This window comes from Chenopodium quinoa, unplaced genomic scaffold (genome assembly GCF_001683475.1).
Source record: "Chenopodium quinoa cultivar QQ74 unplaced genomic scaffold, ASM168347v1, whole genome shotgun sequence".
NCBI classification, from domain to species: Eukaryota; Viridiplantae; Streptophyta; class Magnoliopsida; order Caryophyllales; family Amaranthaceae; genus Chenopodium; species Chenopodium quinoa.
Window position 1 is genome coordinate 1,321,694 of NW_018744745.1, and position 14,996 is coordinate 1,336,689.

General features: G+C 33.6%; 3 protein-coding genes across 3 annotated transcripts; all 3 read left to right on the forward strand.

The window, feature by feature from the left end:
* The first annotated feature begins 912 nt into the window (after positions 1 to 912).
* LOC110703593 lies at positions 913 to 1,511 on the forward strand. Its single transcript, XM_021881373.1, has 3 exons — positions 913 to 960; positions 1,055 to 1,175; positions 1,252 to 1,511. Exons 1-3 carry the CDS (start codon positions 923 to 925, stop codon positions 1,429 to 1,431), a joined length of 339 nt encoding a protein of 112 aa, XP_021737065.1. The 5' UTR covers positions 913 to 922; the 3' UTR covers positions 1,432 to 1,511.
* A 1,614-nt stretch (positions 1,512 to 3,125) lies between these two features.
* Positions 3,126 to 14,045, forward strand: LOC110703681 (25S rRNA (cytosine-C(5))-methyltransferase nop2-like). Its single transcript, XM_021881474.1, has 21 exons — positions 3,126 to 3,171; positions 3,590 to 3,852; positions 3,941 to 4,004; positions 4,217 to 4,350; positions 4,449 to 4,532; positions 4,634 to 4,708; positions 4,802 to 4,873; positions 4,960 to 5,033; positions 5,275 to 5,410; positions 6,316 to 6,384; positions 7,495 to 7,569; positions 7,877 to 7,969; positions 8,073 to 8,158; positions 8,259 to 8,358; positions 8,612 to 8,844; positions 9,632 to 9,757; positions 11,710 to 11,811; positions 12,921 to 13,117; positions 13,224 to 13,252; positions 13,364 to 13,381; positions 13,845 to 14,045. The coding sequence occupies exons 1-21, from the start codon at positions 3,126 to 3,128 to the stop codon at positions 14,043 to 14,045; spliced, it is 2,277 nt and encodes a 758-aa protein (XP_021737166.1).
* LOC110703594 lies at positions 12,524 to 14,954 on the forward strand. Its single transcript, XM_021881374.1, has 2 exons — positions 12,524 to 12,754; positions 13,788 to 14,954. Exon 2 carries the CDS (start codon positions 14,106 to 14,108, stop codon positions 14,751 to 14,753), a length of 648 nt encoding a protein of 215 aa, XP_021737066.1. The 5' UTR covers positions 12,524 to 12,754; positions 13,788 to 14,105; the 3' UTR covers positions 14,754 to 14,954.
* Positions 14,955 to 14,996: the final 42 nt, after the last annotated feature.

Here is a 14,996-nt window from a genome sequence, read left to right on the forward strand (position 1 = left end):
TCCGATCTTTTTTCTTGATGATGAATGTACACAGATGTTATTGGATTGGTTATATATGTGTCTGAATCATATAGAGTCTCGGGTGGGTGACAACAATTCAAAAGAGATGTGTTACTCTGCAACACAAAGTAAGAGCATATTACAAAAGTTACAATATGTTTATGTAATCATAACAACTTATGCAATGTTAAGTTTTTTTTTTCTTTTTCTTTAAAAAAATAAAATCTATTGACATATTTTGATTTACAGCATGGAAACAATGAGGCTAACTTTATGGGAAGGGTTTGCTCATGATCAAGGTCGTTTCTTATTCAATGAGCTTAATCAGGATCATGTGTTGGGTGCATCCATGGTATTAGTTGGCTCCTATTATGGTAAAATAAGTTTTTAAAAATTAGATAACCATGGAAAGACTATGGTGTCATTTTCATTATTATCATTGCTTTGAATACTTTTACTAACCTTCCAATAGGTGCATGTCTTTCAACTGTTGGACGTACCAGACTTTTTATTGATCCTGATATTGATGAAACTGATGATCTACATGGCTGGTAAGCCTAAATACATCATAATATACAATGTAAGTTTATATTGCATACTAATGTACTTATATAAGTCATATAGGTATGCGGATGATGGATATGTCAAAAAACATATCAGCTGGAGTCAGATATTAGCTAATAGTATCTCTGAAATGGAAATGGTGTTTAATGCAAAAAGGATCAAGTTAAATCAGTTTTCAGCGGCTCATAATGTATGTATATCAACAATTATTGATTTCATTTTCTTATACATGAGGTATTTAATATTTGATGTGTGTTTTCACGTAAAGTACTTTCGAGTACTAGTAAAGGTGTTATCTATTGATTCTTCTATGTCTATTTGGTATGAATCATGTGCTCGACACTTAAGGAGAGCTGATATGTGCGTGGAGTGTGACCCCTCTTTTAGTAGGCCAAGGTATTTTCACTTTTTTAATTTTATTTTAAAAAAATATAATTATAACCTGCTTTACATATCACTATACCTAATTATATCATATCAATAATAACAGATATAGAATCAATATAAAAATTGGTGACGCTACAAATACAATGTCTGTTACACTCTTTGGCCAATATGCTGAGATGATTATCGGTTGTCCAATATCAAGTATTCAAGCGATGACAGATAATGTAAGTATATCCTTTAATCATATATATTAAGGAATTACTCACCGGCATAATGGATACATTTGTTATTTATGAACAGGAATTTGGAGACTACTTTCTAGAGGAGTATCTGAGTGAACGATTGATGAATACATTCACTTTCATACTACATGTTCCTGAGATAGGAAATGATGATATCATAGTTGCATCTGTTTTACAAGTAAGATGGGAGGAAGAATTCTATTATCTGAAACGAGAGATGCGTGGACAATCTAATTGAAGACTTAGATTCATTTAGCATAATATTTCAAGACTTTAATTATATATATATATTTTTTTTTATATGAATTCAACACTTGGGTTTTTTTTTTTTTTTTTTTTTTTTTTTTTTTTTTTTTAAATTTGTAATCAATTTGTTTTTTTTTTGGGTTTTTGTTGTTATTATTTTGGTTTTATTAAATACCATTTGTATCTATATACTTTTTATTTTTTAATCCTATCCTTAATTATAACCCGTGCATTAGCACGAGCACATTCTAGTTTATATTTAATTTAACTTTCACAAAATAACTACCCATCCCACTTTTTTTTTTTTTTTTGTGTATTTTTTTTTTTCATGGGACTGTTAAAATAACATTTCTTTTTGTTCAAACCACTACTAACATTTTTTTTTTGTGTGTTACTTTTTTTTTTGTACTTAGTATAAAATAGGCCATGAATTAGCACGGGTATACAGTTTCTTTATCAACAATTCACCATAACACTCAAAATCCTCATCCTTCATTTATATGCATTTTTGTAAGGACACCTTCCAAACAACTTCAACTTTTCTAATCATCAAAACAAAAAAAATAAAAAATAAATGTACATACATCACGCTTTTTGCGTGACTGACACCGAATAACTGTTTGCGAAGAACAAAGTAACTCGTAAAGCATTGATGGAATAACCCCTATGACGTTAACCGAGTAATTCTTTTGAGCTTTACAGCAGAGCAAAGAACACCAATAGGGGTGTTTGCGGTGCAGTTGGGTGTGGTGCATCGGTTTGTGGTTTAACCATATTATTTAAATTATAATTATTTTTTTTAAAAAAAACTTTAATTCCAATTTGTCATTAATAATTTAATATTAAATTTTTTTAAGCATTAATTAGCTAATAGTCAAGGATTAGATCATATATTTTAGTTCTCTTATAAATTTTTTAATAGAAATATAGTATAAAAAATGTATTTATAATTTTTTTAAATAGAAATATAGTATAAAAGTGCGATTTGGTCAAAATTTTAGGAAAGCGCACCAAACCACAAACCGTAATTTGGTCATTTTCAAATAGCGCACCACAATTTTCAAACCGCAAACCGTACTCTGTACAACCCTAAACATCATATTTCAGCAGCGCAGAGCAGGGTAAAGAAGGTAGAACAAGTGTCAACAAATTATTAATACTCAGTAGAGTACAGCTAAACAGGGTTCAGCAGAGCAAACTAGACCACAAGTCCATAACAGCTCAACTCAAAATAATAGTGTTTAAATTACAACATCAATATCAACTTTCCGTATTTAAATATATATATATTTTTTTATATTATATATTCAATATCAATAAAATCCCGTGCTTTTTGCACGGATATACTCTAGAATAATCTAACCAAATGCATGAGAATTTAGTATTAGGGTATGGTATGTTCCTAGAAGGCTAGAATCCCGAAGCTAAAACCAACCCCCCCCCCCCCCCCCCCCCCCCCCCCCCCCCCCCCACCCGAAGAAAAAAGAAGTTGTACCACCCCCAAACCTTTGGTTGCGCCAAATCACTGACGTTGGTGTTAAGAATTAGGGTTTAGTGGCAGTTCATGTTCTTCCCTTTTCCCTCTCTAATCTCTCTCTTATATGTAAACAAGTATAGAGGATTATTTTGGAATTTCGCGTTGTTGATCGTTCGTTTGAGCTCTGGTTTTTCTGTAATTGCAGAACCATGGAGTCTTGGGGATTGAAAACTTGTGATGCTCAAGAACAACGAGGTACGTAATTTTTGTCAATTTAGGGTTACAGTTTCAAACTTTTTGGCACATCTATACTTGTTCTGCTGTTCAAACTCACTTTATTCATTTACCATGTTTTATATTCATATAATATAATATACGCATACATTGGCATTGCATGCTATTTTGGATTTTATTAATTCGCCTTTATCATTAATTATACCCTACACTATAATTTACTATTTTTTTTTTTTTTAATATATATTTGTTGTTTGGAATATAATATGGCTCTATCGTGATGGACATGGAGGTTATCTTGTGTATTTAAATTTATTTTTTGGTTTTTGTTTTATATATATATTTGTTGTTTCGTATATATTACTTGTATGTCTCTGCATCAATCAACCGTGGAATGTTTGTCCTGTATGTTTTTGAAGTATATAATTCTATCTTGCAGAGAAGACATTGGATACTGTGTCGTACTTGGGCTCTAGTTCCGAGTTTGATTCAGACTTAGATGTCCAAGAAAATTCAGGGTCAGATTTGGGTTCGAGTTCTGATTTGGAGTTAGAATTATATTCTGATCACGAGTCAGATGATAATGTGAAGAAATCAAGGGCAATTGACAAGGAACAAGCTAGGCAAGAGTGGGAAGCATGCCAAGATTTGCTGCTCAACATCCAAGAAGAATCTGATGGATTTATACTCCCAACAGAAGAGGTATTTTTGTGTGTTTTACTTTCTTCCTGTTTTGCTTAAGTGCAATGTATGAGATGTATAACAAACTGTCTTTCTTTTAATATTTTAGGAGCTTGAACAAGAGGCTAATCAACCTCCTGATCTTCCAAGCCTTCAAAGGAGGATAAAAGAAAGTATGTTAAGCAAGACTATTATCATGTATTGATGCAATATTTGACTAGTATTTTACTCGTATCTTCTATTTATTATTCCGTGTTATTGAAAAATGGTCATTTGTCCTCTAGTTTTTTTATGCAAGTATTATTCTTTGTTTACATTTAATAAATTCAGGTTTTATATTTTGTATCAAGCCGTTTATGCCTAATATCTTTTTCAATGGTGCTAGTTGTGAGGGTGCTTTCAAACTTTAAGGATTTGAGACCAAAACAAGGGGCAAGGAATAATTACATTGATCAGCTGAAGACGGACTTGTCCTTATACTATGGCTATAATGAGTTCCTTATAGGGATGTTGGTGGAGGTGCATTTATATGACTTATTTTATGCAATGGAGTTACTGCTTTGTAAATTTAGAATTTATGCTGTATGTTGCTTAATTTTGTCATTGTTCTTGAGCAGATGTTTCCAGTTGATGATCTATTTAGCCTTATAGAAGCCTTTGAAAAGCCTCGCCCTATTTGCATAAGAACAAACACCCTGAAGGTGTGATCGTGATTTGGATGTTCATTTGTTCTTATCCCTCTCTGTCAACTGTCTAATAAAGTGCTCATATGATGTAATGCATTTGTCCCTTTTGGATGTAGACACGTAAACGAGACCTGGCTGATGTTCTTTTAAATAGAGGAATGAACATAGAACCTGTTAACAAGTGGTCTAAGGTAAAGTTGGCATTCATGTTTCGTGGGAAATGATTTGATGGTTTTGTAGCTCACTTTTTTAAAGTTATATTGATGTTTGTCTCTCATTTATAGGTTGGGTTGGTTGTGTATGACTCACAAGTGCCAGTTGGTGCCACTCCTGAATATATGGCTGGTCACTACATGGTAACTTATGAACTTATTATGTGCATTATGTGTGTTTTTTTGTTAAAATTTATATGCCTAAGCAACTGGTATCTGCTTTCCTGCAGCTTCAAAGTGCAGCTTCTTTTTTGCCTGTGGTGGCCTTAGCTCCACAAGAGAAAGAGAAAGTTGTGGATATGGCGTAAGTAGTCATTAGCGCTACATCTTTTACATGGAAAGTCATTATTAAGTCTTTCCCTTTCTTTGCCCCCACTCCTTTTTGTGTATGAGAGTTCTGTCATCTGTGTATGAGTGCAGTTCATACGCTGGCCGGGCTGGGTCAGTTGTTAGTTCTCCTTAGTAGTGGACCAAATCGGTATAAATTTGATGATGCTAAAAGTGATACTGAAACCATTCATCCCTAATGTGATGTGTTACTGTAGGGCTGCTCCTGGCGGGAAGTCCACTTATATTGCAGCTCTCATGAAAAATACTGGTATGGTTGTATATCTTTTCTCACTAATGTGGTTTCAACTTATCTTATTTATGTTAGATTGCTTAATACATTTTCTCCCAAGTCTATAGAGGAGTTTTAACCTTAATAATATTAGACTTCCCATATTGCCCATACTACATTTGATAACTACTAACATACTAAACTACCCATAATACCCTCCCCTAAATCAGTTCATTACAGCATGTAGTCTGGTACATCAACAAAATCAAAATATAATTAAATCCAAAGTACTCTCTTTAAAAAATTCACTTATCAGTGATTGATTAAATATTTAAATCTAATTGTTATGATGGAAACATTACACAAGATGTTGCCACATGTTGACTGTTGAGGACTTGAAGTAATAAAGAAATTTAAAAGTGTCTTTTTCTTATAATCTTCAGATGGTGTGTAATATAATTATAAAAGTTATGATAAATGCAAACAAGATGAAAGAATAACGTGATAAGGCTAAGCAATTATGATTGGAGATTGAATTCCTGTGATGTTATGTGAGAAAAAACATGTATAAGTAACCTGGATTTGCATTCCAAGAGTAAAATAGATCTTTTATATACTCCATAATATTTAGAAAACCAAGCTCGGGACTAGTTTAGTAAGCAAACAAGCTATTAGCAATTCTGATTTGGATCTTAAATATTTATTTATTTGTCAATCCAGGCAGCTACTACATAATTGTTTAGTCATATACACAATAATACAATATGTGGAATGAAAATCAATAACTATATGGAGACTTTAATTTTTGCTTTGGTCAACTCCATTGTAATGAGTTATAAACATGTGGATTTGTTAATTTCTAAATGTATCAATAGAATTTATGGTCCTTGGCTTAAATGATTTTTTTTTTTTTTTTTTTTTTTTTTTTTTTTTTTTTTTTTTGAGAAAGTTTGGCTTAAATGATTGTTAAAGACTATCAATTACTAATTTTGCTTTGACCTTTCTAACCTGGATTTCTTGCATTTAGCTACCACAAGTGCTAGGAAGGAATTCATGTGATAGAGTGCTATTGGATGCACCTTGCAGTGGTACTGGGGTAAGTAAAGCTTACTTGCATTGTTGCTCATAGGTCTTAGTGGTAATTATTTGCTTTGTTTTTCGAAAACATCTTATCGTTTTAGAAAGGGAAATAAAGAACTTTTAACAAGTTAAGAGATAATATATCCATTAGATGACATATTCGAAGGATAAATATTCTTCCTAATTTGCTCACCAAAGGGCAGAGCTCTAGCTAAGTGACGAGGCACTTCATTTTCTTCTCTCTTCACCTGAGAGGAAGTGATAAAATTAAAATGATTGCCAAGCACAATAACACCTTCAAGGATTGTAAAATAATCCAAAATCCGTGTATTTGGATGCCTTGGACCATTTTCTAAATATCACTTTGCTATTTGGCTTCGTGATGATGCTTCTTAGTCCATACTTCTTTCCAAGTTGAGCTGCCATTGCTATGCTTTTGCTATAGCTATATTAGGTGCCCACCAAGCTTTTTGTCGCCCAACAGCAACAAATATATAGAACACTTATTCCTTAAATCTCCCACCACCACTCCCACCAGGCCACCAACCCAACCCTTCAACATTAGAGCTGTGTCCACATTCAACTTAATCACCCTTCATGACGGAGTAGGCCAGATGTTCTATAAATGGAAAATTGGAAATAGAAAAATGGTAAAACACAATAGAAAAATGTTTTGCTGGAAAAACACCCACCCTCTCTAATGTATTTGTATCAATACAATGTACTGAATCAGTGGCTTAGGCTTGTTCCTATAACCCTTGCTAGCTACTCTTTATAATTTTGTATTGTGTGCATGCTCGTTCAATTACATTGTGTACACCTATCTCCCCGGACCCTGGTTGGTTTTGTTTCCTATACCCCTTTAATATTTTCTCCTGTCTGGGGCTCTTTACTGGCACATGTTTGTTTGACAACTACCAATCTATATATAGGCCATACATCGACACACAGAATGATTTAAGACTCATACATTTATTTTTATTTAAATCAATAGTAATCTATGTCTCTATTTGAGGAGCGGAAGGTTTGCCAATCTTTGGTCTTGAAATAAAATGGACGAATTCAAAATGTCATAATTTTCTTTTGATTTTCTGATATCAATATATGGTTTTCCTTGTCCATCTAGGTGATATCCAAAGATGAGTCTGTTAAATCTACCAAAAGCTTTGAAGAAATCCAGAAGTGTGCACATTTGCAGAAGGTTTGTAACTGTGATTTGTCTTTAAAGAAAGAATTTCTGTATGCCAGATAGAGTATGATAATCTTAAATTTTAAAAAAAATTAGCACCTTCATAAAAATGTCATTGCATATAATAATAATAAAAGCAAATGAAATGGTTTAGAAATAGGGCTAAATGCATCTTTAAGCATCTTTTGCTATATTCATTTGGGGGTGGTGTTTTTTTGCTACGAGTTCTGTTACTCTGTATGGCATTAAGGAAGAATTAAATGTTCTTTTTCTTTTTTTTTTTTTTTTTTAACACTAATGTGCTCAACGGTGGCTGCAGCAACTTCTACTGGCTGCTATTGATTTGGTTGATGCAAATTCCAAAACTGGAGGATTTGTTGTGTATTCAACATGCTCTATCATGGTTATGGAGGTTTGTAACAGAGACAAGTGTCCCCCCAACCCACCCACCATCATAAAATTCAGAAAAACGAAAGTACTTTGACTAGCACTATACTAATTATAGAATTGTGCAGAACGAAGCAGTTATTGACTATGCCTTGAAGCGCAGGAATGTAAAGCTAGTTCCGTGTGGAATTGATTTTGGCCGTAAATGTGAAGGGTAATGTGAATTTTTGAACTAGAGGGAGTTACATATAGGGTTTGGTTAGGTTTATTTTTATATATATATACCCAAACGCTCTCTTCCTTCCTTTCTGCAGATATGCTCGCTTTAGACAGTACCGGTTTCATCCATCGTTGAAATTGACAAGGCGCTTCTACCCAAACGTTCACCAATTGGATGGCTTTTTTGTGGCCAAGGTAGACCTTCCTTTTAAACATAGTTTAAGCTAACCACAAATGTTTAGTTTTCCTTCACTGTCATTAACTTTTCCTCCAAAAGTTATAGTTGAGACCCTAAAAATTTTTGCACTTTGATAAAGCTAGTAAAGACCTTATTGTAGTTGCTGATGGCAAACATGTGCTAAATGCATCTTCATTTTACTTAATGTAATGTGGATGTGTGATGTTGAATTGTGGCTTCACTTCTTTGATAATGTTTCACATTATGCAGCTCAAGAAAATTAACAACACGCAGCCTAGACAAAGCTCCTTTGAGGTGCCTGAAAATGTAGAGCAGGATGCCGTTTACTATGACACTGAGGAAACTGTTGAAAAGAAAACAAAGAAACGCAAGAGGATTAATGATAAGGCACAAGAAAAGCAGCCCCCAAAGAACAGAAAACTACATATTAGCCTTGTGGAAAATGGGATTGAAGAATCTCTATCAACTCCCACCCCAAAGAAGTAAAAGAGCCTGTTTTCGAGGAGATTAACAAGGATGCATCTTCTGAAAGAATTTCAAGAGGAAGGTGAACTCCTATAAAGCAGTTTCAATATATGCGTTCGTTTTTTTATAGGACATTATAACGAACTTACTGGAAGTTTGATTGATTTTCTTATGCAAATGTCCAGCCAATATATTCACAAACGAAGTTAGTGTAAGCTGATGGGGTGTTTTGTGTATGGGTCTGTGTACCTGTATTCATGTATGATTTATTTATTGATGATTGGGCTCTGATTTATTCCTTACTATGATAATGTGTCATATTAAACATGGTAGTTCAAGTTCAGGGGATGATATGCTGATGCACAGTATAGTAACACATGCTAATGCGACTTTATTTTGCTTATTTATCTTTGTATGGTATAATTGCTAATTGCCAGGTCATTGGTGATTAATTTCTTTTGCTTATTTATCTTTGTATGGTATATTTTTTTGAAGTTTGTCTTACGTTTTTGCTTCTATTTTTCTTTTGTTTTTTCCCCTCTTTACACAAGAATCGTTTGAAACCTAGTGATTTTCTTAGTCGAATCATGCGTACAACGTGTCTGAACTCAGAATGCAATTGCAGAAAGTGTAGTTTGATCACGTTGCATTTGGGAAACCAATAAATTGTTTACTTATTTGCTTCAAACTTGTGAGGCCCTCAAATGACAACTCACTAGTATGTGAAAGAGAACATGTTATTACACGAGTTGTATGTATTTCAGTGTCAATCTCTACTCATATGTAATTTAAATTTGTCTTTAGGGTGAAAAAGGGCAATCAGGGCAAATTGATGGATGATTTCTGTATCATGAAGCAACGATTTGTGGAGGGCTTTTGTTCAAGGAACTACTGTTTGAAGAATCCTTTGCGCCGGAGTTATGAAGTTATGTGTGCTGATTTATTATAAACTTATTAAGTTATTTCATAGAAGGAACTTGTTAGATTGTCTTATAAAGATCAGTCAATCTTAATTATTATTATTTTTTTTCAATTATTCACATTAAAAATGTTCTGATTATTACAATATCAACTCTAGAAATAGCAAAGTAGTAGAGGAGTATGATGTTGGACAGGGAGCTTCAGGAATATGGCAAGTCCATCTAGCATATGATCATCACTTATAACAAAGAAAGCTACTTGACCATCAAAGCCAATAATCAATTATGTTATTAATATGTATAAAAAATTATACTTGTATATAAATGCAATTCACAAGGTTTATTTTTTTTAAAAAAAGAAGAAAAAATTCAAAGCATAACCCAATTTTAATGACAATTTCAGTTTTGAAAAGTCTTTAACAAAATTTATTGATTACACATCTCCAACAGTAGCAACCTAGTTGGGGCAATGCCCGGGCTTTTGTTTGGATTCTCCTTATCACATCATTATTTGCTATTACTTTAAAAAAAATACTTAGGGCTGAGGGAAAGAACAGATTTTTGTAAAAAAAAAATGAAGTACTCAAACGTTCAGATAACAAAAATAAATCTGTATTTTCCACAAAAATTGTATACATGAATAAGCAGACTTGACATATAATGAAGAATGTAATGGATTGAATGAAGAAACCTTTTACTAATTACTAGTTTTGGCCTCGTGCAATGCACGAATTTATAAAGCAAGATTTATTAATAATAAATAAAACAGTCAATTGAAATAGAGTTAATTGAATTAATTTGATTTATGTAACACTTTTTTTTTAAAATTTGAATTTATTAATGTCTATCCTTTAATTCTTATGTGTTACATATATATATAAATATAATTTATTAAAATAATTTTAAGTTTTTTTAATATTATCTATTTTTTTTAAAAAAAGCATTTTGGAGGGAAATTGTTTCACTAAATTATGCCAAGTGTCCTATTTGGTGATTACTTTAGTATATAATATAGATAGACAGATAGATTATACATGTAAATAATTTTCTCTAATATGTAAAAAAAAACCTCTAAGCTGTTGACAAAAGAATTTGTCATACATTGATGAATTGTTTTTTTTTTTTTTTTTTTTTTTTTTAGCAAGGCGACGGAAAAAAATTTATAATGCCCGAACTTTTAGGTTGTGTAAGCGTATAATGAGGCTTAGTTAGTCTTGTTTGGACATGAATTTCTTCTAAATGTTCTTCAAATATTTTGTAAGTTTAATTACAAACTAATATTATTTTGAGATATTGTAGTCGTAGCCTTTGCCCTGATATTATTTTTCTTTCAGAAACCAGTGACGGATCCAGGATTTTGTGGATGCTGGGTCACCGACTCACTGCCACCAATTGACCGCATACAAATCAATAATTAATGCATATATATATTCTAAAATTAAAGTTAATTAAAAATAAATCACTCCAAAAGTATCAAATATTTTGTGGGAGAGGAGTAAGATTTGTGACGGATTATAACAAATCACCGATAAAATTACCAAAAATATTTAAAACGATGAGCTTCAACAAGTTATCTAATGAGAAGTACGAAGGTAAGATATGAGGGATGAAGTTAATAAATAAAAAATAAGTTTCAACAAGTTAACTAGTGAGAACTAAGAATATGTGTTCAAAAATATATATTGCATATATAATATTTGCATTTTAATGAGGATTTGAGCCTTTGAGGGATGAAGTTCATTAATAAATCTATAACTATTAAAAGTGAGAAGTTGGCAAGTTGAAATCCTCCTTAGTAATAGTGTGATGACAATTTTGCCCTTCAAAATGTTCAAATACCATTTTGCCCTTACTTGCTGCTGGTGATCTGTTGGCTGTTTCTCTCAGCCAAGATGCTTAGGTGGTGATATGCTAACCGTTGATTACTTTATTTGCTGACTTGGTGTTCTTGGTTGTGGACAGGTGGCGGTTGGATTCCATAGTTGTTGCTAACTTGGTTGCTTATGGTGACTTCCATATACAGAGGAATAAAAATGTATTAGGATTAGGAGTGTTTATGGTGTTGTATTTTATTTAACATGGGATTATTTTATTGTACTATTTAGCAGTGTATTTAGGTGTAAATATGTATTGTGTTACATTGGAGTTTAGTTTAGCATATGGTGTTAAAATTCAAAGGGATTTAATTTAGATTGATATGTTTGGTTTGTTTAGATTCAAGGCTGATATTGTTTACTTTGGATTAGTTTGTTTGGTTTATGGTGATTGTCTTGCAGATTGTGCTAATAAATTAATGCTTATGATTAGTGCATATATAATATGCTGATTTAGGTAGATTGTTCGATATTTTAAGGAATTGGCAGGTACAAATACTACTATGAGCTTATTTGTTGTTTAATTTAATTAATTGTTTTGGTTTGGGGTGATATGAATTGGACACTGTGCTTAATTTAAAGCTGCATTTGTGTTTGTAATTAGTGAGCACTTCGGTTTTTGGCTAAATTTAAAGCTGCATTTGTGTCAAGTTTATGTGGTAGAGGATTAAGCTTAATTGAGGTTTAAAGTGATTGGTTGCTGCTGTTTTGGACGGTGCTGCTATGCTCAGATTATGTTCAGGCGTGCTAGCAGTTACCAATGCCTTTTGTATTGCTTTTTAAGGTTTATTGTCTTGGGTTTGACATTCAAATCCTGGGGATGTGATTTGGCCGGTTTAACCTGCTGGAGTCAGCTTAAAATCCGGCGGTTGCTTGCTTTGGCCATTGGTTCTGTGGGTGTTTTTGTATTCGTAATGATAAACATATATTATCCCTTTATTTTTATTGTAGTTACTAGAGAGCTTTTGGTGTGTAGAGCCTTTTAGTTTTTTTCTTTTTTGATAATTTTGAAATCCAAAAATAAAAATAAGAGGACAAAAATATTTGGGTTTATAAATAAGGGGTGCATATAGTGATTCAGGGTAGGAAGAGAGGAAGCAAGGAGCAATTTAAAAAGTGTAGGATACATTGAGGTATAATCCTAAGCCTAATTGCTTTTGAGTTTAAACTATATGATCAACAAATTTTATTATTTTGTGGTAGATGTGTAATTTTATTATTCTATTGAGGTAGTGAGAATTTATGGTGAACAAATTTGTCTATTTTACAAGCTCATTGTCCAATCTTACATTGCTTCAGTTGGATCGTTGAAATGGACATTGATTTCATGTGTTTTGCTGGTTTGATGTGCAAGTTATGCTGCCTTTGTTTGCTGGTCAAGTATCGCGGGTTTCTTTTCCCTTGCTGCTGGAATGAGTTTTCTGAGTTTGGGTTATCTTGTCTGGCCTTCTATACGCTAAAAAAATGCTCTCCTGAATTGCTTATGTTCTGGTTAGGTGATCAGCTATGTCCTGGATAGTGGGGTTTATTTTGCGTGCTGTGTTTGTTTTTCCTGTTCAGGAATCATCCTATGAGTTTTCTCTTTTTGTTCTTTTTCATCAGATTCAATTGTTTCAGCTTTTAGACAAGCTGTATTGTTGTAAGTATCACTTTAGTCCTTTTAATTTCATGATATTCAGTTTGTGTGTAGCATATTTTCTATATTTCCATTTTCATGGTATTTTACTTTTTTTATATTTTAGTGCTTGTCTTCTGCTGGGGTGAGTTGTAATAGTTACATAGGTTGTGTGATTATGTCTCCATTTCTTATTTTGTTATCTTTTTGCTTGAATGCAACATCTTTTCTATTGGGTTTATATTGTGGAATCCTCTTAGACGTTGAGTCGATTTAGGTAGGCGTTTTGGTCTTGGTTATTTGTAGATTATTGCTTGGCTTCTCTCTTGTCTTATGTGTGCTTGTTGGTGATTGTGATTGGTGTTTTAAGGTATGCATGTGGCTGGGTCCAACTTTCCTGTGGATTTTAAGTTGCCTTGGGTAGGGATGTTAATTTCGTTTATCTGTGGTTTACGGCTCGAGTGATCTGCTTTCTTTATACGTAGTTGTTGCTGTTAGGATGTGTGTTAGAGGCACGAACAATTTATTGTGTTGTTTATTCATCCGGACAGGTGATGGACAACCGCCCTCGGGATGTATCCATTTCCTATCAGTGTCTGCTGAATTAGGTTGTGGCATGTTTGGAATTGCCAACTCCTCTTTACACTCTGTATGTGAATGGTGAGAATGCTGTTGAGCTGCACCTTGATACGGGTGACGTGTTAGGGTCGTATGTGTACAATAGTGGTGCAGCTGATACCCTCAAAGCCTCAATTGAAAAGGCGTCTGAGCAGGCTCTGAGGGGGCTGAGGGCTGAATGTGGTGTCTAGATTGATGATTTTTCAAGTGAAAGGATTGACAGGCTAGAGCGTTGTCAATTCTTGTATGAGATGAAGCGTTTGGGGTTAGAATCTATTGAAAAGCCTAATGGGAAGACACATGTGAGGTGGCTTGCTGTCCCAGGACAAAAGCGTGCTGCTAAGTACGTTTGCATTGATTACTTAGATGTTCTGCGTCCTTTGGTTGCTGAAACTGGAGCTCGTGTCTCGTCGGTTGATGTTCTTGAGATAGCTGATAAGAAGTGGATTGCTTGGCTTTCAATATTCACTTCATTTACTTCTGCTGGGTTAGAGTGTGTATACAGTTCATTTTCTGGGAAATGCAAGACTGCTGCCCAGGATGCAGCGAAGAAAGGAGTTAACTTCTTATGTTCAAGCTACAATCTGAACATTATTGTTTTGAATCATTCAAATGTAGTTTATGCTCGGATTAAGTGTTCTCTTGCAAAGGAAAGTTTTATGACATTTAAGGAGCGTGTGCTAGGTGTTCAGCAGCCACTGCATTTGCCTCCTTTCTTTACTGCAGCCGAATGTAGCAGGCCAAAGTTTGCTGAGCAACAGTTAAAGTCCTCTAATTGTCCACCAGCTGCACCACGCAAGTGTAAAGCACGTTCCAGCACTGCCTCTCGGCCTGCTATTACCCCTGTTGCAGTTCCTGAAGACTTAGAATTGGTGTTTAAGCGCAGAAAGCTAGAGTAGATTTTAGGAGGACTTTGGGGGCTGTTTTGTGAAATTGCCATAGTTTACAGCCATAGCTAGAATTGTTTGTTTTAAAAGTTATGTGATATTTTCTGTATGTGGTTGTTAGCACTGTTTGTGTTTATTATTCTTAAATGGCTGTACTTTTTTGTAAATGTGAGGAACCAGTGGCTAATTTACGTAAACTTATGGTTTATGTGTTTTGATGATAATGATCCATTTCCTTCTTTATAATTCTAAGTT

Excerpts from the sequence above, each read along its gene's own strand:
- LOC110703681 (XM_021881474.1), top strand. The coding sequence starts at position 3,126 with ATGGAGTCTTGGGGATTGAAAACTTGTGATGCTCAAGAACAACGAG. Across the intron at positions 8,359-8,611 it reads ATGGCTTTTTTGTGGCCAAG|CTCAAGAAAATTAACAACAC; the intron begins GTAGACCTTCCT and ends CACATTATGCAG. Across the intron at positions 11,812-12,920 it reads TTAGGAGTGTTTATGGTGTT|TTGGATCGTTGAAATGGACA; the intron begins GTATTTTATTTA and ends ACATTGCTTCAG.
- LOC110703594 (XM_021881374.1), top strand. The coding sequence starts at position 14,106 with ATGAAGCGTTTGGGGTTAGAATCTATTGAAAAGCCTAATGGGAAGACA.
- LOC110703593 (XM_021881373.1), top strand. The coding sequence starts at position 923 with ATGTGCGTGGAGTGTGACCCCTCTTTTAGTAGGCCAAG. Across the intron at positions 961-1,054 it reads CCCTCTTTTAGTAGGCCAAG|ATATAGAATCAATATAAAAA; the intron begins GTATTTTCACTT and ends CAATAATAACAG. Across the intron at positions 1,176-1,251 it reads TTCAAGCGATGACAGATAAT|GAATTTGGAGACTACTTTCT; the intron begins GTAAGTATATCC and ends ATTTATGAACAG.